The following is a 23,054-nucleotide window of genomic DNA, read 5'->3' as shown; positions in this document are numbered from 1 at the left end:
CTAGATGTGTGCTAGCTTGTAGAGCAAGCTTCTCCATAAGCATAGAAAGCATGACCTTGCCACATAACAAGTCACATTAAATGCATGTATTCTTTAGCTCTAATTTTTAAACATTTGAATTTTGAATTTTGGCTTTGCTTTATAAAGACCACTCTAGGGTTTCTTGGCCTATCGATAAAGGGGGCTCACCTCTTGTAAATTTAACTTGAGTTTGGTAATGAGATCCTCCCAAATCATGTCATTCACTAAACTTTGAGTTCTTTCTAGAGTAACTGCCTATTCTAAACTACTTTAGGCTTCCTTCCTTGTGAGTTAGTCTCGCCTCTTTATAAACTCTCCATAATCGAACCATACACCTTACCTTTCACAAACCATAGCTTATGCACCATTACATCTCCATGAAGGCATCCATCTTCATGCAGGTCTTGAAAGAGCTAGGAGGAAGGCCATAAGTATCTAAAGCCAAGGTTGCTTACCGTTTCTTTAAGAAATAAGTCTTATCCTTTTAGTTTTTGTGTTTCTATGTTGTTTACATGATGTTTTACTTGTTTTGATGTGTTTCCATCGATTGAATTTTTGTTTTATGTTTTATTGCTTTGGTTCAAACTCATTTGCTTCATTTTGAACCATCTATATATGCTTTAGGTGTTATATGAGTATTATAACATCCCCAAAATATAGTCATAAACCATATTATAGTAGTCACAAAATAATATGACAGAACAGATACTGAGAATAAAGTTAACTTACAATTATCCTAAAATAATCATAAATTTTAAACTTTACAAAAATTCTACCCTAATACAAAACTATAGACATGACCAATCGGTCCCTACAAAATTATCCATGTAACCGATCGGTCCTAGTCTAAGCAGTTGGGTCCTCTCCATCTAGTGCCTGCTCCACCGAACACTCGTCATCCTCTAGTCACACCCACAAGATAATCATTGCAAGGAAGAAATATCGAACGGACAACATATACAAGACAAAAAAGAAGGGTAAGCTAGTGTAATTTAATAGTCATGTGAGCATACGATTCAAACAAACAGATCAGATAATCATACACATGTATAACATAAACACATAATGGCCGACCACTTTAACTCGACTGTCCGGACTAGTATGAATATGTAGCTTTGGCCGTTCGTGCACTCGTGGGTGTAGTAACTGGAAACCCATCAGCTGCCACACGAGGTTAACCCGTTATCACTCACCGTACAACCCCCCCCGGCTAGGGCCTCCTGCTATTCTCACGACATGACTTATCCATCTCTACTTGAGACTTGGTAATCATTAGAATGTGAGGATGAACGTCGTGGATTTCGCTGTCCATATTCATACTTTACCACCACATTGATAACCAATCATTGAGACATTCTTCCTTGGAATTCTCTTTCATACCAGTTGGAACATCATATCTTATAACAACATTCACTCCATTATTCGTACATGCTCATATAATTGAATTTAAACAAGTGATCAAACAACAATAGAAAACCACACGCAATACCGAACACGTTGCGGACCTTGGATACCGAACACGTTGCGGACCTTGGATACCGAACGATTTCTCACTATCCAAAGAACAGGACCGAACGGTCCATAATAGGTAAGGTTGAAGAAGGGACGGAACACCATTAAGGATCTAACTCTATTGTAAGGCCGAATACTATGGTGAGACTGAACACTAGAATAACCGAATTACCAGAGCTAAACTGAACACTTGTAACTTAGACCAGAAACTTAAGAACTTAGACTGAATACTCTGGTAAGACCGATCACTAAAGTACAACTGAATGGTCATTAACTGATAAGACCCATAGGAGGCCGAACGTAGTTAAGACTGAACACCAATGCTAACCGAATAATATTAAGACCGAACCCTAGTACAAAACCAAACACTACTAAACCGAATGTTAATACGAAATCAAGTACTAATAAAGCCGAACGCTAATTCGAAACCGAGCAATACTAAGACTGAACACTAGTATAAAATCGAACGTTGCTAAGACCAAATACTAATACAAAACCAGACACTACTAAGACCGAACCCTAATACAAAATCGAACATTTCTAAGACCAAATGCTAATACAAAATCGAATGTTGCTAAGACCGAATGCTAATACAAAAGCGAACGTTGCTAAGACCGAATGCTAATACAAAACCAAACACTGCTAAGACCGAACACTAATACAAAACCGAACGTTGTTAAGACCGAACGTTCCTTAACTGTAATGTTCCGCAAAAGCTGAACACAACTAAGACCGGACATAAGAGTAAGGCCGAACAGTCATCATTTTTCTCTTATCCCGACCGTCCAGTTTAACTTCTCACCCCAAATTCCCATTTCACTACTCCACTTCCTCACAATTCACTCGACACCGTAACAAAAAACTTTGTAGAAGAAATCAACATGATCATAGAATTTTGATAGTCCATACAGACAATACCGATCACACAAAAATCCAATTTCATATACATGCAAAACCATCAAACACAATTTTCATACATCATCAACCATTCAATTAAATTAACTAGCTTCGCTTACCTCTTAACCGAATAAAAAGCTTCTACCCTTCCAGAAATTTGCTCACACCTCTAGAAAATCTTAAGAACACCTATAACTTACTGATTTGTGAGAAGAGACCAACCAAAGGACCAAGAACGAAGTCAGAATTGAGAAAAGAAAACTGATAAACACATGCAACCCAAATTGTTGCTTGCATGTGCCAAAGAGTTTCAGAATTGCACAAGACTCAAGGAAACGAAACTTACCAGCTCTACACACAAAACCGATCGGTGAAATAGAAAGATCTTGGCTCCCAGATTGCTTAGACAAGGTCTGATTGTTAAACAGATGAAGTGAGATTGAAAGAATCTAAAGAGAAGGAGGAGGAGAGAAGAAAGTAGAAGAATTTGGAGAGATATAGTTGTAATCAGAGAATGGGACGAGACTTTTGAAACTTTTCATTTATATATCATTCTTATTTTAATCTAAACCGCTCGGTCTCATCCTTTGCTTACACCTGTCTGCTCCAAGCTTCTTGAATCCTCTCGGTTCTTACAAGTATGGCCGTGTATGTTTGTGCATTTTCTTGAGTTTTTGTAATTTTGTTTTTGTGTATTTGGTTTATTTTTGAGTCATTTTCATTTTGAGATTCATATATTTTGTTTAGAGTCATGTGTAGTCTTTATTTTGTCATTACTTCTTAGTTTGACAAATTGATTTTGTAGAAACATGATGTTTTGTATTTATAGTGAAAATCACATTATATATGTTCTTTTGAGTGTTTTTTGTTTTTCAAATTTAAGTTCATATTTGCTAGTAGATCATTAGTAAGTTTTTAGAGTTAGGTTTCCATTGTGTCTTGTTTGAGTTTGTGCATCAAGTTGTTGATTCCTTAGGTAATTTCATTAGACATTTTGATACTAGGGTTGTCTTGGTTGAATGAAAAACTCTTTGGTGAAAATATGTGTGGTGTAGTGGTTGGCCAAATAATTTGAAGAAAAATAGTGAAAAGAAGTGTTTAAAAAAGAGATACAAAAGATTGAGAAAAGAGAAAAAATATAATTAAAAAGAAAAGGATTGAAAATCATGTGTGATAACCACTACATCTAATTGAGTTTGTGTTTTAAAATCTTTATCATTTAAGCTTTGTATCATTGAATTTTCAGCACCTTATGCTCCTAACATTTACTTCATTTCATGCTACACAGAGCTTGTTTGATTTGGCCTTTGATGATATTTAGTAGTATACATTTCGTTCTAGTTGCCTTTGGTTTTTGAATCCATTATATTACCATTCCTAGGTTAATTTCCTTTGTGTGTTTCCTTTTTATTCTAACCTTTAATTTTTTGCTTGTCTTGATTAAAATGTTTTGAGTATGTATCGACTTCTTTCTATTTGAGTTTAACATGTTTTAATTTGTGCCTTTCTTGCTTTATTTCCTTGACCTCTTGGTTGGACTATCCTATATTAGTGTTATTTCCTACTTTGAGGTGAACTAACTTTTCTAAGGTGGCATCTTAGGAAGTTGAGCATCTAGTTTGAAACCATGTGTAATTCGGCCTGTCTAGGTATCTTGTGAGAATCTTTGGTGTTCTCATTTCGTAATTAGAACTTTATTCAAGTAATAAAAATGCTTAGACAATGAGTGTGTTTTGAAGGTTCACAAATTAGGTGCTTTAATTATTTGAATTGCTTGTTTGCTTTTGCGTTATAGTTTAATGTGTGTCAACTTTATCTTTCACTTAACTCCAGTTAAGAAGTTTTGTGTAAGAAATATCAAGGTAAACTTCTAATAGGAAATACTTGGTACTTAAGCAATCTAAGTAATCCACCTCTCTTTTTTGGAAGTAAACTTAAGAAACTTGTTATCTACTTTGAAATTTCTTTGAAAAACAAAAGTAAAAATCTAAAACCAAAATCATAAGCTTGTTTAGGGATCTTTCTTACCAAATTGGTAGTGAATATAGTGAAGAAGCTTCATAAAGTTTGACAAGAATTTTCTCAAGAGCTAAAGTTACCATAAATTTGAAGAAAGTAAAAGGTCATTCAAAGAGAAAAGGATAAATTTGAAAGAAAGGCCAAACTTGTCATTCTAAGGGAAAAACTTATAATTTTAAGGGAAAAAGGATGAAAGGTTGCAAGGGAAAATAGAAAGTGGAAGCAACTCAATAAGCTCCAAGCTCCAACACTCATCACACATTATGAGGTGGATAGTAAAATAGTGAATCAATTTTATCAACCTTTTCCACCTTCACCTAAGAGACATAAAAGGGAACATATCTTAAGAGAGACAAGTGTAGATCACCCTAACTTCCATGAGAAGGATGATATGTAAACATATGTTGATTGGGAGATGAATGTGGACAACTTCTTTGCTTGCCACCAAGTAAGTGAGGAGAGGAAGATACCTTTTGTTACATTGAGTGCTTAGTACTAGGTCAAAAGCTATCATTATTAATCAGAGCACAACTCTTTTTACTTAAGAGCGTGATAACTCGAACACCACGATTCAATTATGACTCGACCCACTTAGCCTCTATTACGGGACAATTGATGTCACCTGCAACATTTTCTCCCTCAACAATTGTCCCACTGGGAATCACACTCTTCGATTGTGACTCGACCCACTTGACCTACGTCATTGGATAATTGTGAAACCTGCAACAATCTCCCCCTGAACAATTGTCCACTGGAATCAAACTCGTGACCTTGGATCAGATACTAATTGTTGGATTAAGCGCTTACCATTATGCCAAAAGTTATAGCTATTAGGCAAGGTATAACACTTTCAACTTAAGAGTGTAACAACTTAAGCGCCACAATTTGATTGTGATTCGACGTAGTTGGCCTCTTCAAGGAACAATTAATGACACTTGCAACACCTTTGACTATCCTAAGCTTTCAAGGGTATACCATATATTGGTGGACATCCCTAAAAAGAGAGGGAAGAATCAACAATGTTCTCTAAGTTCAATATCGAAATGATCTTAAAAGTGTCCTTATAAAAAGATATATTCCCTCCTTTTACTGTAGTGATCTTGTAAGACACGTTTCAAGAAACAATTTGAGTCTTTAACATCAAATAAACTTATAATAAATGATCTTCGTAAAAACTGTGAAACAACTAAAATGTGAATTTAAAAATTTCATTTAAATTCTAAACCCCGTACTAAACTAAACGGTCAAACCACCTCATTTTTTAATTTCCTTAAACAAGTTATAAATCTCTTTTATTATAATACAAATTTACTTGACATAAAAAAAATACTCGAAAAACGTATAGTAACATATTAAAGTTTAAGGCTAATTTAAATAATAAAAAAAAATTCACTCTTTCCAATCTTTTCTCTTCTAATTACAAAATTATTCATCATCGTTTATATATATATATATATATATATATATATATATATATATATATATATATATAATTTAGTAATATAATATATAGTTTATTGTGAAAATTTTAAATTAATAATCTCTATATATTCTTTAGTTGTGAAAATAAATAATCTACATTTTATTAAAAGATATTTATAGAAAGTAATTATAAAAGAAATGATAATTATAAGAGATAGTTAATGATAAATACGACTAAAACAAAATAACATGATATTTAACATATTATCGCACAAATTATATATAAATAAAATTATTCCTTTTTTTTCCCTTTTTTTATATTTTTCTTTAATCAAATAATTTCTATTTTATTATATCTTTTGTTAATTTACCTTTTACCAATATACTATGCAATAAAAACCTCTCTATTTCTCTATTTCAATTTTGCTTCTCCTGTACCCGCTTAGGCACACCTTGACCGTCTCTATGATGAACGCCTCCATCATTGGTTCGGCTTTCTCTTTTCGTTTTTACTCCATGTCACTTTATGTTTTTTTTTTGCCTCTTATTTTTTTCATTGTCTGTGTGTGCACCATGTTGTAGATCCGTTGCAGGGTGATTTCCCAGAAGTCATAGAGGAGTATTTGGAACATGGCTGTATGAAATGCATTGCCTTTAATCGCCGTGGTACCCTTCTCGCAGGTAGCCTCTCTATTCTTTCCTCTATGTCTCTTTCCCTTTCTCTTCAGTGTTTTATGATATGGTTTTGTTTTTGGGTATTATCTTTGATGTATTCATGAACAATGTTTTTGTCTTTTGATTTTAAAGATGGATTGTGGTTAAAATTCTTTTTTATGTTTTAAATGGCGATTTCAAGGTTAAAGTAACCAACTTTGCTTAGTATATTTATTTTCCCTGATGACCCAAGTAAGACAAGAACATTATTTTTGTTCAGGTGTTTTTTGTTTGATAGTTTTGCTTATGGGATTATGTTGAATTTGAGATTTTAGCATTAAGCTCAGGGTGGAGTTCTATGTTTAATTTTTTTTTTTTTTGCCTTGGCCTGTTGATGGAGAAATATTAATATCTACTCATACATCTTCGCCTGATGTAGTAATCATGCAATTGATGTCAATGCACGGTATAAACATGATATGCATGATGTGGTTGTTTGTTTATTCATGTTAATTTCTAAGCTTAGTCTTCTATAGAAAAATATGCTAAATTTATATGCAAGTCCTGTTCACTGTATGATTTATTGAATTTAGAGGGGAAGAAAGAGAAAAACAGAACATGACTGAATCGAAAGTTGTTGAGAGAACTAATAGAAGTGTTTTTATTTTTTTATTATCTGAAATAGATAGGGTCAAATGATAATACATAAGTAGGTGCAAACTTCTCTTTGCAAATCGATTCTGTAAAATTGAGTTGAACTAAAAAATTCATTTCCTAAGTTACTATCAGATCCTACTCTAATTATGGTTTTTTAGTCTAATCTAACTAGGGCTGTTGAACCTATGTTTATCAAATCACCACAATATATACTTATACTATTCCCACCATGGCATAAGGACCTTACCCTCAAGTTAAATTTGAAGTATACTCTCTAAGATCCTATCCTTGCCAGGTTTTCTTAGTCTACCCTAACTAGGTTTATTGGACCTATCATATATCAAATCACCCATAAATACCCTTTCTATCATCGCGAGAGGGTCTCACCTTACAAACCAATTGAGTTTAAAGTCTACTGCTACACATTGATACTGATGAACTATACATGCATTTTAGCATTTAACTCATGAACCACTCAATCTACCAACAGAGTTGACTATTAAACATTTGTAATTATTGCATGCACTTTAAAGTTAATGGTATGAACAATTTAAGATCAATGAACCAAAGGCAATATGATTGCAGGCGAGAAATAGCTATTCATCAGTTACTTTGAGTCTCAGTTTATGTTGATCGGACAGTTGTGTCAAACGCTTTCTGAACCATCTCTGATTTGTCTTTCATCTGAATTTTTTCTCCCTGTGGAGCAACTTTTGTGGCTTTATATTTTAAAGTATCCATTCCTGTTATGGATTATGCCAATCTGATAGTTATTCTAATTTTATATTTAGTTTATCATAATGGAGCATGGACAATCTCGTTAAGTTCAAGAATTTTGAAAAAGCATTCTGATTTGATTTGATTGACATATTTCTATTTTTCTGATTAAATTTCAAGAAAAATTATTGGTAGATTTTCTTTGAAAATTGTGGTACTTCATTTTCTGAAGCATAGACTTATTTCCATGATGTGTGCTATTTGTTCAAAAGTTATTGGAGTTATTGTATGATATCAATTTTCTCATTTTGATCATGATTTGCACAATTGAACTAGCTGGGTGCAATGATGGAAGTTGTGTTATTTGGGATTTCGAAACAAGAGGCATCTCTAAGATTCTTCATGATAATGAATGTTCTTCCCCCATAACCAGCATCTGTTGGTCAAAGTATGGTCATCGAATTCTGGTATCTGCTGCTGACAAATCATTAATTTTGTGGGATGTTATGAGTGGTAAGAAGATAACACGAATAGTTTTGCAACAAACCCCTCTACAAGCGCGTCTTCATCCAGGATCTTCAACACCATCTCTTTGCTTAGCATGTCCTCTTTCATGTGCTCCTATGATTGTTGACCTGAATACAGGAAACACAACTTTGCTTAAGGTTTCTGTGTCAGAGACAAGCAATGGACTAATCCCTCCCTCACGCAATAAGTCTTCTGATGGAATCACCTCCTTTACACCAACCGCTGCTTGTTTTAACAAGTACGGGACTCTGGTTTATTTGGGAAACTCAAAAGGTGAAATTCTTGTTATTGATTACAAAAATGGTGAAGTGCGTGCTGTAGTCCCAATCACTGGTGGTTCTGTTGTAAAGAACATTGTGTTCAGCAGGAATGGGCAGTATCTACTCACGAACTCCAATGATCGAGTAATAAGGATCTATGAAAACCTTCTGCCCCTGAAAGACGAGGTCAGAACCCTTGATGAACTGAATGAGAACTGTGGTGATGTAAATAACAGTGAGAAGTTGAAGGCCATTGGGTCAAAATGTTTAATTTTGTTCCGTGAATTTCAAGATGCCATCACAAAGGTACACTGGAAAGCCCCTTGTTTCAGTGGTGATGGTGAGTGGGTAGTCGGTGGTTCTGCTTGCAAAGGTGAGCACAAGATTTACATATGGGATAGAGCTGGGCATCTTGTGAAAATCCTTGAAGGACCAAAGGAAGCTCTTATCGATCTAGCATGGCATCCTGTACATCCTTTTGTTGTATCTGTTTCCTTGAATGGCTTTGTTTATATATGGGCAAAAGATTATACCGAGAATTGGAGTGCATTTGCTCCTGACTTCAAGGAGCTTGAGGAAAATGAAGAGTATGTAGAGCGTGAAGATGAATTTGATCTGATTCCTGACACTGAGAAGGTAAATGTTATTTTGTTGGATTGGTCATGGATATCTTTATTTCTTTTTGCCCATTTATTTTTGTGTAATATGCTTGCACAGGTGAAAGGTCCTGATGTAAATGAAGATGAGGAAGTTGACATCGTATCAGTGGAGAAAGATGCCACTTTCAGTGATTCTGATATGTCTCAAGAAGAGCTATGTTTCTTGCCAGCAACCCCTAGTCGTGATCCTCTGGAACAGCAAGACAAGTGTGCAGAAAGTTCTTCAAAGTTGTTGGACAGCAATAACACTGGATCCCCTTCAGAAGAAGCTGGACCAAATGGACTTATGATGAATCACGCATCCAGTCTTCTTGAAGGTAATAACATGCTTTGCATTATATGATTGTAGCAAAATATTTTGATTCTTAAAACTCACAAATTCTAATTCTAATCCCCAATCCAAAAAATAAAAGTTATAGAATCATGATCTTGTAACTTTGCCAGTAAATTTATCTCGTAGGCTTAACTTTGCAGTTTGAAACTTCACTTGATTAAGTCTATTACTTGAAGAAATTGGATAATTACATGTCTATGTTTACTACAATGGAGACATGATGACGGGTGAAAAAACTGAAATTTGAGTTGAAGAGAATTGAGGAGAAAAAGATTCTAATTTTTTTTTTCTTTTAGTCAACATTTCTGTTCAATCAAATAGAAGGAAAATGCATGACTGTTTGTGTTCTTTCGCTTTCTTTTGCTCTATTTCTTCTTAGTCAAGTATAATGGTAGGTTTAACATGTTAATTAGAATAGGACCAATTAGCTTGGTGATTATGGTTCTAATAAATTTCAAGGTCCCCAAACTTTTTCCAGTGTACTGGCTCAGAAATTTCCCTTTTTATTCCTGGTGTGGTTGAAATGCCAATGTATTGTGTATGCATTTTTCTGGTATGTACCTTTTGACTCTAATGCTGCCTTCAATAATAGTGTTTTATTTTTCAATTTTATGAAGACGATGCTGGGCGCTTTAAAAGAAAGAGAAAACCTTCAGAGAAGGTGTTGGAATTGCAAGCAGAAAAAGTTAAGAAATCTTCAAAATCAAGCAAATTGGCAAAACCCAAGAGCAAATCTTTGGTTGATCAAGATAATGGTAACAGTTTTCATGGTGATGGGATTTCTGATGAATGATTGTAGGTTACGAAATTCTTGTTTACAAAAGCACAATTCTTTTATCAATTTTTTTTTTGTTTGGTTTTCATTTCTTAAAATTTTTACGTTTGCATAGCTTTATTTAAACTTCCCTCCTTCTCTTTCTTGACCTATGGTGGCTAGTGAAAGGCTGGTGCTTCCTTTAGTTCATCTTTTTTTGTGGCCATCCTCATTGGTAACAATTTTTTTCGTATAGGTTTGAGTTTATATGAACTTGTTTGAATGACCAATGTTAACTTGTTGAACCTTTGGGATAGCTATACTAAATAAATTTCTCAACTAGTTTGATTTTTCTAGCACAATGTAATTTTTCTAGCAATATTTAACTAGTTCGGGGAGCAGTTTTTTGAGGTTAAAGCAAAATCCACGCCCCTTTTGTCATGTGCAATGTTTTGCTTTATGATCTGCTTTTGTATCATTTATAAATTGCATTCTGCCTTTTTTTTATGATGTGTGCCACATTGTTTAAATTGTCTGTGGTCTAATGTTCTGCCCCCTATTTTGTTTAATATACAGTTATGGAAGTGGCATGATCCAATGATTTTTCTAGCACCCAACAATCTTACACTGCTCTTTAAATGTGTTTTGGGATGATGATTGGTCGGATCACGTGGTATTGAGCATAAAATCTCTAGTACACTGATCCTGCCATCCAGAACATCAATTATTTGAGACCACCCTTTTTCCATTTAGTCAAGATTTTCAAACTTATTTGTCCTGCCTCTTCCCTCCTGATGGGTCTTGCAATTTTTACGTTAGGAAAAATAAACTTAGAAGTTAGTAAGTGGTGGTTAGGGGAGTTAGGAGGAGTTTAATAGCAGTTAGTGGTAGTTTCCATTGGTTGTTGATGGTTTCCTTTGATGCTTTGTTTTGTTTATGTCTTTTAAGGAGGGGGGCATGTATTTGGCTGGTTGTTGAGTGTTTTATTAGAAAAACAGGGTCTGTCCTGTGAAAGGGAATGTTTTCCCTTGACTGCAGTTGATTGTTTTCAGTGTTTTGCCTTCAATAAAATTGTTTTCCTCACTGTGAGGATTCATTTATCTGTTGAGATTGTTTATTTTGAGATAGAATATAGGTTCCTTGTCACCAAGAAACCTAACAATTGGTCTGACCTACTAGATCATAGAAACATGAGATATGGAGAGTCGCATGAGTGTAGTGGAGAGATTGGTCATTGAAAATGCTCGTTCAACGAAAGAACCGAGAGAGGAGTACTGAGCCAATTTTTAGAGGCTTAGTGACATGATGGAGGATTTGTCGCGAAGAATGAAAAATATAGAAAGAGGGTCTGTGTATGGAGACAAAGTGGGAAAAAGGGATGAAATTGACGAAGATTGTGTATTTTTAAAGATTAGACCACACAAACAGATGTCAATGCTGACCAGATTACATCCTAAACTTGCATCCAGGTATTATGGACCTTTTCTAGTCCTCAAGCAGGTTGGCCAAGTCGCTTTTCGTTTGCAATTGCCAGAATCTGCAAGGATACATCCAGTTTTTCATGTTTCACAACTTAAGCCAGCAGTGGGGAATCACCATCTGTAGGTGGAGAAGGATTGGCCCGGTTGAGCTACATTACAAGAAACCAAGTTGTGTCCCTCTCAAGGTTTTAGATCACAGACTACACTCTTTGCATGGTCTCAATGACAAGTACTCATTGAATGGAAGGAAGGGGGTCCTGACGGTGCAACATGGGAAGAAGAACTGATTAGGGATCAATTTCCTGACTTCAACCTTGCAGACAAGGTTGTTCAGACCCGATAGTATTGATTGGTCTTGGAAGGTTTATGTTAGGAAAAATAAACATAGAAGTTAGTAAGTGGTGGTTAGGGGAGTTAGGAGGAGTTTAATAGCAGTTAGGGGTAGTTTCCATTGGTTGTTGACGGTTTCCTTTGATGCTTTGTTTCATTTTTGTTTTGTTTATGTCTTTTAAGAAGGGGGGTATATATTTGGCTGGTTGTTGAGTGTTTTATTAGAAAAACAGGGTCTGTCCTGTGAAAGGGAATGTTTTCCCTTGACTGCAGTTGATTGTTTTCAGTGTTTTCCCTTCAATAAAACTGTTTTCCTCACTGTGAGGATTCATTTATCTGTTGAGATTGTTTATTTTGAGATAGAATATAGGTTCCTCTTCACCAAGAAACCTAACACCTCCACTTCTCCTTTTTCTGTTCTGGTTTGTGATTTGTCTTCATCTTCCCTTGGTAGACATGTCTTTTATGCTTGATGGACACGTCTGTTTAAATATATAAAATTGTATATTATATTTATGTAAATAATATATAATACGCAATACATATATTACAATTTACATCTAATGATAACTTAAAAATATAACTATTAATAATTTTTGAAGGCCTATTAGCTTGTTTATAAGTTTTTCTGAACCAGGTTCAGGCTAGGTTAGCTTTTCGAACAGATTGCCTTCGACGAGGAAATAGGTCAGATGTTTTAATTATGAATCAGGTTCTTTAGCTTACCAAGGCTTGGATGCCACGTAATTCATGTGGTTAGGGGTGATGTATGATTATGGAGGGTATTGAAGAATATTTGTAATGTATTATTTTACTCTTAAGTATTACTAAAGGAAAATAAAATTTCAAGAATAACTTTGTTAGTACCTCTTAAAATCATAACCTATTTTCACTTCCCTTAAAATACAAAATCCCTCTAATGTTATTAGGGAGAGATTTTAGCGTCCTTATTTTCCATATTCTCTCTTCGCTGAATGTTTGAGCTAACGAGATAAAATTAGAACAAAGAAAATTCTCCCTTACCACTCTTTGGTTTCAACTAAGTCTATTGTTAGTGATAGAACAATTTTTTAACCTTCATTGATGGTTATCACATTTGAAATAGTTGGTGGAAATAAGTCAAGGAGCTTGATCTATTTATCAAAAAGGTTAAGTTTTTGTTTTCTTAAAAACTTTGTTTAAAAAAAAAATAGTTAGGCTGACTTTAGAAGGACAGTTTACTACACTTAAAAGTCCAACGTGTTTATAAACACAGTATATATTATCTGAATGAAAATGTTTGGTTGATTTTGAGGTGGACAAATTGCATAAATTGAACTTATCTAGTATATAATTGAACTAAACTTTTATAAGTAGTGTGACTGAATTGAAATGATTTATCTTGTATAGAATTGCATAATGTGAAACAAAGCAAATAGACTAAACTGAATGATTTAAATTATTTAAAATGTTTGAACTATTCTCAATATGTGCATGATCTTAAATCATATTTTTCAATTTCATTAGTTAGAATTCAATGCAGTTTACACAATTTAGTATAGGGGCGTTTAATTTTTTTTCTTTTTCAAAACATGAGTTTTTTCAAATGTAGTTTAGTTTGGTATAAGTTTAGCTTTTTAACATAACCTTAGTTTTAAGAAAACATTCTGATTTATTTGAGGGGACTTATCCAAACGAAGGGGCTTTTTTGGTTGATTTGGATTAGAGAGGGAAACCATGATGTATGAGGAAATGGATTGATAACGAGATAATGCAAAATGCCTTGAAGGGTGTCTATGAAAGGTAAACAAGTTACCAATTCAGTTTAATTTTTGTTAAGTCTTTGTTTAAAATGTAATTCCAGTTTTCAGATATATGCATCTTAAGTATTTCATTAATGAAGCATTAAATAAACAAATCCATTCTGATTGCCATTGTACTTTTTGACCAAACTATCTTATCTCAGTTATAATAGCTAGTTGTAGATTTAAAGTTAATTTTGAAGTTAAAAGTTGATAATAAAAGAAATTGTCGTAAGTATTGTAAAAATAACTAAGATTGATGCTTAGATTGAAGGCTTGAAGAAGGTGTTTTGATGGCAACAATTGTAGTTAATACTAAAACTATGTTGAGTTTATTTGAATATAAGTTAGAAGTATTTTTGAAATCTTTCACTACTTGAAATATGCATATATTTTTTTTAATAGAGAAGTTCTGAAAATATACTTTTAGTTTTGTATTCAGTCACCATAATGGCGTGAATCATGTGTGAATATGGAATTCTAGAAGTTTTCTTTTCAAATATAAAGTTGACATGCAATCCATATGGATGTAAGTATATTTTGAGTGCATTTTAGATTGGAAAGTTTAATAATAATAAACCATATTTCATTTTTTTCTTTCATATATATGCAATTGATTTTTTGTATTTGTATCTTTTTAGGTCCATACAAAGAAATGAACCCATTTGAAACAAAAGTGTATTGATGATTTGGTTTTGTTATGAATTAACCAAGAAGCAGCCTAGGAGAACTTGTGTATAACTTTAATTCTATGCAGTTAGATGATAATTGGATTATAGATAAAGAATACATAGAAAGAAGATGGAGAGGTGCCAAGTATAATGAAGGGAACAAAGATAGTGTGGAAGGCTATTATTATTATTATTATTATTATTATTATTTTATCTTATTATAGTAATGATCTAGAGTTGGATAGTTTGTTTTTGTTTTTAGTACTTTTTACTAGCTATAACACTTGTAATTTTAGCTTAATTTATTAGAATGAGTCTTTCAATTTGTATGTGAGCTTTTATGCATTTTCATTGTTTACATAGATATGTTGGAAGACATTTTAAAGTTATTTGAACTACTGCGTTTACATCCAATTTTATATTTTAGTGAAGAATTTAACATTTGTGTTACAAATACTAGAATGATAAACCGTGCAATCCACCAAGTATTTAAATTATGTTTGTAATTTTTTTCTCTTTTTTAGAAGGATTTTGATTATAACTACTTTGGAGTTTATTTTAGTGGTTCAATGATTCCTTTGATGCGTAAAGGTTGGTGTTCTCGTACAAGATATTGTGTAACAAGATTCTATATTACATTGAAATTGAGGTCTTTTGAGGGTTTATGCAAAATAACATTGATATTAAAAAGTTTTATAGGCACTGTAAAATAGCTGTCATTTATACCTCTATAAGGACTTCCATTAATATTTTTATTTTATCTTTAGTTTTATGTTAAAATTAAAAAATAGAGATAAACTATTCAAATACTAAAAATAACTATTACTTATTTGTATATTTCAAAAACATAATATACTATGAGTAACTTATTACTTTATTTTTGTGGGAACCAGCATTATTAATTTATTTTCTTTAAAAGTAAGAAAACATATAAAAAATTTAAAATCATGGCATGCTTCTTTTATACTAATACCATATAATATACATAAATGGTTAAATGTTATGTAACTTTTAAAAGACTATTAGTTGTGTGTTTTGATGTGTACTATTTATTATAGGATTTACAAATTAAATATCGGTTATTTTCATGCATACGCACGGAGATGAGTTAAAATTGTGGGGTTACTGAATTTCTTTATATTATTACAAGTAGCACAAACAATTATCACTGCTAAGCATATGTTTTGAGCAGACACCCCATACAGCAGTTAACAGTATACACAAATTAATTATATGGTAATGTTCCTTTGCAAGTCCTTATTTATAGAGGAAAGTTTTTTTAACAAGAAACCATGTGAAAGGAAATTAATATGATGCCATTGATTTCTCTACTGTCTACGTAAGCGAAGCTTGTAGGTAGCATAAACTCCTAGGGCCACCACAAGAACTGCTGCACCCATGTATATCATCTTTTGTTTATCCTCTTCATTGAACCTCTTAGCTAGACCAGTCACAGCTTGAGAAGCAGAAGCAGCCACTTCCTTAATTCTAGACCTTGTTGATTCAGGCATGTTCTTTTCATCACCCTTGTCTCCAACATCATTGCCAATTTTACCATTCATTTTCTCTCCTTCAAATGTTCTCAACCCTTTTCTTTCTTCTTTGATTTCCTCATCCTTTTCATGTGCCTTTCCTGATTCCAATCCCTTCCTGGAATGCTCTTCTTCACTTTCTTCCTTTCCAATAGCCTTTTGCTTTTCCTCTCCCTGAAGCTTGTCATTGGTTGAACAGGTAGCTTCTTGGGGAGTTTCCTCTTGACCCTTTTGAGGCATAGATTCCTTTGTATGTTCTTCTGGGGTTGAACTTGATCCATCATGATCAACTTTTGTACTATCATCTTTTGGGGGGGTTTCTTCTTGACCCTCTTGAGATTTAGACTCTTCTGTGTCCTTTGTTGGGGTTGATTTCTCTTGATCAACTGGTTTTTCACTTTTAACTTGGGTTGTTGCAGATTTTTCTTCAACTTCCCCTTGACCCTTTTGATGCATAGCCTCTTCTTGTGTGGCATTTGGTGGAGTTGAAGTCTCATGATCAACCTCTTCTTCATTCTCATTTGTTGATTTGGTTTTCTCCTGGTTATCATCTGCAGGAGTAGAAGCATCTTGGTTTTCATCCACAGTGTTGTTTGCTTCTGTTTCTTGTGGTGGTTCTTTAGGAGGTTCTTCTCTCTCCTTTTTAGGGACTTTATCTGGAATAGTTGGTATTGTTATGATGACAGTTTTTCCATCAACCTTTCCCTTAATCTTGTTCATGTCACAATATTCTGGAACTTGATACAATGTATTGAAGCGGACCCTTATATTGTTCCCAAGAGATCGTTCACCGTGAACTCTAACCCTTGCAAAACCGTATTCAACCTTAGCACCCACATGCTCACGTGCAAAACCTGTATCATGGGACACCACATGCACAAGGTTACAAAAATGGAAAATCTTCAACTCAAACTCCAACAATGAAGAGAAAAAAAATCAAAATTATATATAGATATAATAAATGATCTGCCACATAAATAATTTTTTTTTCTACTGCTTTAACAAAATAGCAATTCCTTGATAAGCACCATAGAAATCCAACTCTAATGAACTATATAAACTAATACACATAAAAAGACTAAAATATCCGAAAATCTTAAATCTATTCGTTTATAACTTTTTTGTTTATATTTATATATTATTCATTTTACTCACTCCGAAACTTTTTTAAAACACAAGATTACATTTCTCTATGCAACTATATATATATATATATATATATTTTTTTTCCTTAAAATAGTAGACAAGAATAAATATTTTATGCACATAAATAGTAAATGATGACTAAAACATAAATATACTATTCTTATGCATTAATTGATTCCTTTTTAAATGATTAATTTAACAGAAAAATCAATAATTGATAAATTTAGTAAATGAAGCAAAGGAACTATATATTAGAATTAATAAAGGAAACGAACCATCAGGAAGATGAACGCGCAGGATGATTGATTCCTGCGTTTCCTCTGTATCAGATTTGGCTTCCACATCTTGGTAGATGGACATGTTCTAACCCTTTCTCTTTGGTTCAATTTCTCTTTATATTTTGTTTGCCTTCAATTTCAGCAAATTGAGTAGCAAATGCAATGGAAGAATGAATATTTGTTGATGATTGGTCTCGTTTTATAGTGAATAGTTGAGATGTTGAGTTTTCTTAGAAACGAAACCATTCCTTTTTGGTTGGTATGATTTCCCTGCGAGATTGAACTTCGTGAATATCCTCTTCTCATTTGTGAGGTATAACTTCTTCAATAAATAAAGTGAAAAGTTCTTTGTTTGGCTCATACACCTCAAATTTCAGCAAGAGGGGGCAAACGTTTTGTTTTTAGCATCATTACTTTACAGTTTCACTCATTATTGAATGCTTCAACAAAAATCTTAAGAAATGGAGTTAGAACATCTTAGAAGAGACTTAAGAGATTTTGTTATCAGAAATATATATATATATATATATATATATATATATATATACATATATATATATATATATATATACATATATATATATATATATATATATATATATATATATATAGACACACACACACTAAGTTTCCATCCAAACATGTCTTTAATAAGAGAAATTAATTAATTAATTATAGGCATTTTTAATTTTCCACACATATTTTACTTCAGTCCGTGGTTGCACTCTACACCTCAAATAAACAGAAATGGAAATAGAGAAAGGAAATATAATATTTTACTCTATTTACTTTAAATTAATGGAAGAAGAAGTAAAATAGAAGAATTTGTAAAAATAAATGAACCCATGTTATTTTTAAATATAAGTTTAGTTTAACTTTCAATCAGACAGAAAATCAAGGAAAAATGATCAATTTAAATGTTTATTTATTTAATAGGATTTTCATTTGATTATTTAGGATTTTTTTTTTAATTTCGTCTATTATTTTTTTACTTTATTAATTTATCTTGTTTTTCAAATAACAAATAAATATGATCTTTTTATATAAATTCATAGTAACATTATGATAGTTACACGTCACATTAAATAATAAACATCACGTGATACATTTAGAAATTAACTCAGAAAATGTGTTACACTTAATAGTGTAACTCAGAAAGGAAGTTGAAAGAATAAATTATATTAAGATATTTTAAGAAAATATTATGATTTAAAACTTTAAAATATGATATTTTAAAACTTATTAATATAATATAATTTTAGTCTTCTTAATTTTATTTTTCGACATATTAATATCTTTTTGATTGAGAAATGGAAACAATATCTCTAAGGTTTTGTTCTTTTGGAGTGATTTGGGGGAGATGATTTGGGAGAGATGATTTGAATGGATTTGAGTGGATTTGAAGGTAATTTTTTTGTTGTTTTTTTGAGTGGATTTGTGGGTAATTGAGAGTGGATTTGAAAGTAAAGTTTGTGAGAATTAGTGTAGGATTTGATTGATGTGATAAATTTAAAAAAATTGTTTAATTAGTATAAATTAAAGATTACCAAAATGTCCCTAGTAATATAAAATGTTATTTGTTAATGTTATATTTAATTGTAAAAATGTTTATAAAGAGTAAAAAATTAAAAATAATAATTAAAATTAATTTTTTAAAAGTAAAAAAATTATAATTTAGTAAAATGAATTTATTAAAAAATTATAATTTTTAGAAGTAAAATGAATTTAGTAAAGTAAAAAAATTATAATGCTCAGAAGTAATTTGCAAACAACATCTATTAGAACATCAATTTTTGGAACTGCTTATCAATTATAATAATTAGTTTTAATTATATACAAAAGTATTTGAATGAATTGATTTCATCATTTGATTATTGTGTTATAAATTACAAAATTGATAACCTAATTGGAAAGAGTAAAGGGGACAAACTCTATCAATTTAGCTCTAACAATTAACCTAAATAAAGGAAAAATAGATATACAACAATTTGCTAATAAAGACTAATTATTATAATTTAAAACTAATTATTATAATTGATACTACCGAATCTATAATTGGATTTATTCCTACAACACTACCACACCCAATAGAAAGAATAACATACCTTTAAGAACTTAAAAATGTAATAAAAAAAATGAGTTATCAAAACGAAAATAAACCAAACTCAGAAGAAGTGAAATTGCAATTGCAACCTTGGCCGAAGGCTTCCAACCAGCTCAACAATTTATCTAGTCTGGACCCAATTAATTTGTTATGTTTTGAACAATTTCTTCTATCTACGCATATTGTGGCCTGAAAATTTAAATGAAATGAAGGAAAAACAGCACACAACACAACAAAATAGAGTATATACAACACAAAGTAAACGTAATACTTTTTTAAATTTCAAACTATTTTCATCAAACAAGTATACATTTGGACTTATTTTCTATCATCCAAAACTTCTGTAGCTTACTAATATTTCTCAAACATACATTACCTTATATAAGTCATACTGACATTGTTAAACCTCTCTTCGAAAGTCATACCAATAACAACACATCAACCACTCTGTTAAAATTTCCTAAATTCTTAACATCTCTCAACTCTAGTTTAGAAAGGGATACTGAATTTCAGAAAACAACAGGAACTACAAAGTATTAAATAAATTCAAAGCTATATAACTCACTGTATAATTATATGTCATCGATCTTGAAACGAGAGAGGAGAACTCACTTATTTCCAATATCCCAACCATAGAGATTGGCCACTTCCGTCACAGCTTCTCTCCATTTCTTACCTTCCTCCATATTGCCTTTCATTTCTCTGAATCTGTATTCACCATTTTTCAAACTATGAAAACTCCAGAGTCTTCAATGGCTTGCAACAGCTCGGGTACAATGGATTCACCATTTTTCACCACTTTATCATCTTTCACTGCATCGATGCTTTTTCTGCTTCCACCGGGCTGCTCACGTTTCAACCCAATACCCCTCCCCGTAACCAAAAAATAATGGTTTTCATTCGTCTGTAACTGGTTACCCCTTTGAGGGAACCGAATGCACATATGCACACAATAATTCAGACCAATGTAATCGCATACCCAATGCGTGTAACCGATTACGCCACCCACTTTGGCACTGTTGATCATCTTCTTCGCCTGTCAAACCCGTAGATGCTTCTTCATCTTCAACCTGCAACTTCTTCATTCCATCAACACGCACAACATCCTTCTTCCTCCTCCTCTACAACCCTGCAAATGAAAACCAACAACATGTGCTTGGATATACATCAGACTATGTTACTAACCTAACCACTTTGTCTTCTTCGTCTCAGCAAAACACTTTGTCTTCTTCGTCTCAGCAAAACACCGGACAACTCTCCCTTTGCACACACCTTTCAACACTACCAACCCTTTTATTTAGCTTCTGATCACTCAATAAATAACATGACCTACCCACTACCAACCACATATGAAGTCCGTTTTCGGTCAATGGCGCTTTAATATCCTTATTGCACTTTCACTGTGTGTGGATGCAGGAATCTTTTGCTGTTCAATGGCTGTATCAAGCACCGTATCATCAGCTAAGAAAAAGCTCAGGAATATTTCAGTAACCACGCCACCACACCAACCTAAGCACTCTCGTGTATGCATAGTAGTAAAGTAAAAGCTTCATTGTTGTCAAATTTTTTAATATATACCCCTTCGAATCGGTTCTGTGTTGCACTGTGCTAGAGAATCGGTTTTAAATGGTAAATACTGATACTCTTCTGGAATTTAACAAATAAGGCGAGGGCACACAGGACATTTCGCTTACAATCCGCGCAAATCTCCTCCCATATGCGGGTGAACAAAAATGCATCAATCCTGCAAATCCATCTTCGCTTATCCCTCGTAATCCTCTCATATGAACAACACACCGTTTTCAAATCATCGCTCGCAATTCGCATGAATAGTGAAATCCGTTCATGTGAACGCAGCGTAAGAGTTTTTCTCTCTGCACCTCACCAATGTCATCCAGCACTTTTCATTGGATTTTTATATCCTTAATTTATTAAACTCATGCAACTGTCATCATGGTTTAATGATGTTGGTTTAATTCCAACAACCAACAACCAGTAATAAATGTTGTTTCTATAAATTGTGTACCCTCTTCCTTGATATTTTTTTGTTGTTCAATTCTTCTTTGTTTGTGTGTGAGCTTGGCTTCAGAAGTTGTGGTCATGGTGGTACAGTGTTATAGTGGTGGCCATTATATTGGTAGTGATCCGGAGGTTGATGGTGGCCATGTTTTGTGGTGTGGTTCGTGGAGGAGAAAGGTAGTGAAAGACATTGAAGGTGGTGAAAAACATTCGAGGTTAGTAGTGATTATGTAAACATGCTTAACCGTTCGAACTGCGATTAATGACGCACCCTTTGAATGCCGGTTAAGGCTTACAGCAATTCGAAATTCGACAAACCTCAACTGAAATTCACTGGCACGCCCTTTATTGCAGTTCTAACACTGATTAAGAGTGAACGCACTTCAAAATCTGGTTATATGATTTTATATGTTTTTTTATTTATTTAATATTTGTTATGTTTTTTTAGCGTATTTCGAGTTTCGGTAATGTTTTTTTATTTGTTTCGTACTTCTTATGTATTTTTTATATATATTATGTTGTTTTACTTTTATATATATATATATATATATATATATATATATATAAATATGTTTAAAATATTTTGTATTTAAATTATAATATGTTAATGTTTTAAGTACATTATTTAATTTGTAATAACTTTTGTTATATTTCATTTTTTATGTTTTATTTATTATATGATTTTTATGTTATTGTTTTTAAATGAAAAAAATATGTTTTAAGTATTTTTTATTTAATTTATAATATATTAATGTTTTATATATGTAACAACCCAAAATATATAGTATAAACTATATAAATAGTAGTCAACATCATAATATGATAGAACAGTTAAAGACTTGCAGATAAGGAGTTAATCTTACAATCATCCAAAATGGCTATAAAATTTAAAACTTTATCTATAATAGAGTATTCCAAAAAGATAACAGGCAACTAAAAGATTATATCTAAAACTAGACAGCAACGTCATCGCCCACCAATGCCTGCTCCAGAGGAACCTCATCCACCTCTGCTCACATCCAAATGGATGATCATTGCAAAAGGAAAACATCACACGTACAACATACAAACACAAGTGTAAGGGTGGGCTAGGTAAACAAAGATCATATAATTATAATAACATAAGACATGTAGAGCTCAATCAAACACATTATACTGGTCACACATCCTAACATGTTAAATTCTAAACTTGACTCGTCCGAACTTAGAATAATTGCCAAGCTATGGCGGGTTATACACTCATGGTGGCCTCTATTGCTTTGCAAAGCCATTGCCAAG

General features: G+C 32.7%; 2 protein-coding genes across 7 annotated transcripts; one reads left to right on the top strand and one right to left on the bottom strand.

Moving 5' to 3' along the window:
- The first annotated feature begins 6,252 nt into the window (after nucleotides 1-6,252).
- On the top strand, nucleotides 6,253-15,016 carry LOC108338732 (protein RBL-like). 6 transcript variants are annotated; one of them, XR_008250452.1, is made up of 7 exons: nucleotides 6,253-6,358; nucleotides 6,454-6,552; nucleotides 8,236-9,323; nucleotides 9,405-9,663; nucleotides 10,298-10,435; nucleotides 12,883-14,555; nucleotides 14,668-15,016. XR_008250452.1 is itself a non-coding variant. In XM_052880251.1 (6 exons), the coding sequence occupies exons 1-6, from the start codon at nucleotides 6,337-6,339 to the stop codon at nucleotides 14,709-14,711; spliced, it is 1,650 nt and encodes a 549-aa protein (XP_052736211.1). In that variant the 5' UTR covers nucleotides 6,253-6,336; the 3' UTR covers nucleotides 14,712-14,996. The 6 variants fall into 6 exon arrangements, 5 of the variants coding, with proteins under 5 accessions (XP_052736211.1, XP_052736215.1, XP_052736213.1 ...); XM_052880251.1 differs by lacking the exon at nucleotides 12,883-14,555 and having other exon boundaries at nucleotides 14,668-14,996; XM_052880255.1 differs by lacking the exon at nucleotides 14,668-15,016 and having other exon boundaries at nucleotides 12,883-14,648.
- Nucleotides 15,017-15,905: 889 nt separating this feature from the next.
- Nucleotides 15,906-17,873, bottom strand: LOC108337719 (uncharacterized). Its single transcript, XM_017574294.2, has 2 exons — nucleotides 17,651-17,873; nucleotides 15,906-17,083 (listed from the first exon to the last, which is right to left on the bottom strand). Exons 1-2 carry the CDS (start codon nucleotides 17,733-17,735, stop codon nucleotides 16,026-16,028), a joined length of 1,143 nt encoding a protein of 380 aa, XP_017429783.1. The 5' UTR covers nucleotides 17,736-17,873; the 3' UTR covers nucleotides 15,906-16,025.
- Nucleotides 17,874-23,054: the final 5,181 nt, after the last annotated feature.

The sequence above is a fragment of the Vigna angularis genome, chromosome 7 (assembly GCF_016808095.1).
Source record: "Vigna angularis cultivar LongXiaoDou No.4 chromosome 7, ASM1680809v1, whole genome shotgun sequence".
Lineage (NCBI taxonomy): Eukaryota > Viridiplantae > Streptophyta > Magnoliopsida > Fabales > Fabaceae > Vigna > Vigna angularis.
This window is presented reverse-complemented; position numbering and strand designations above follow the sequence as displayed.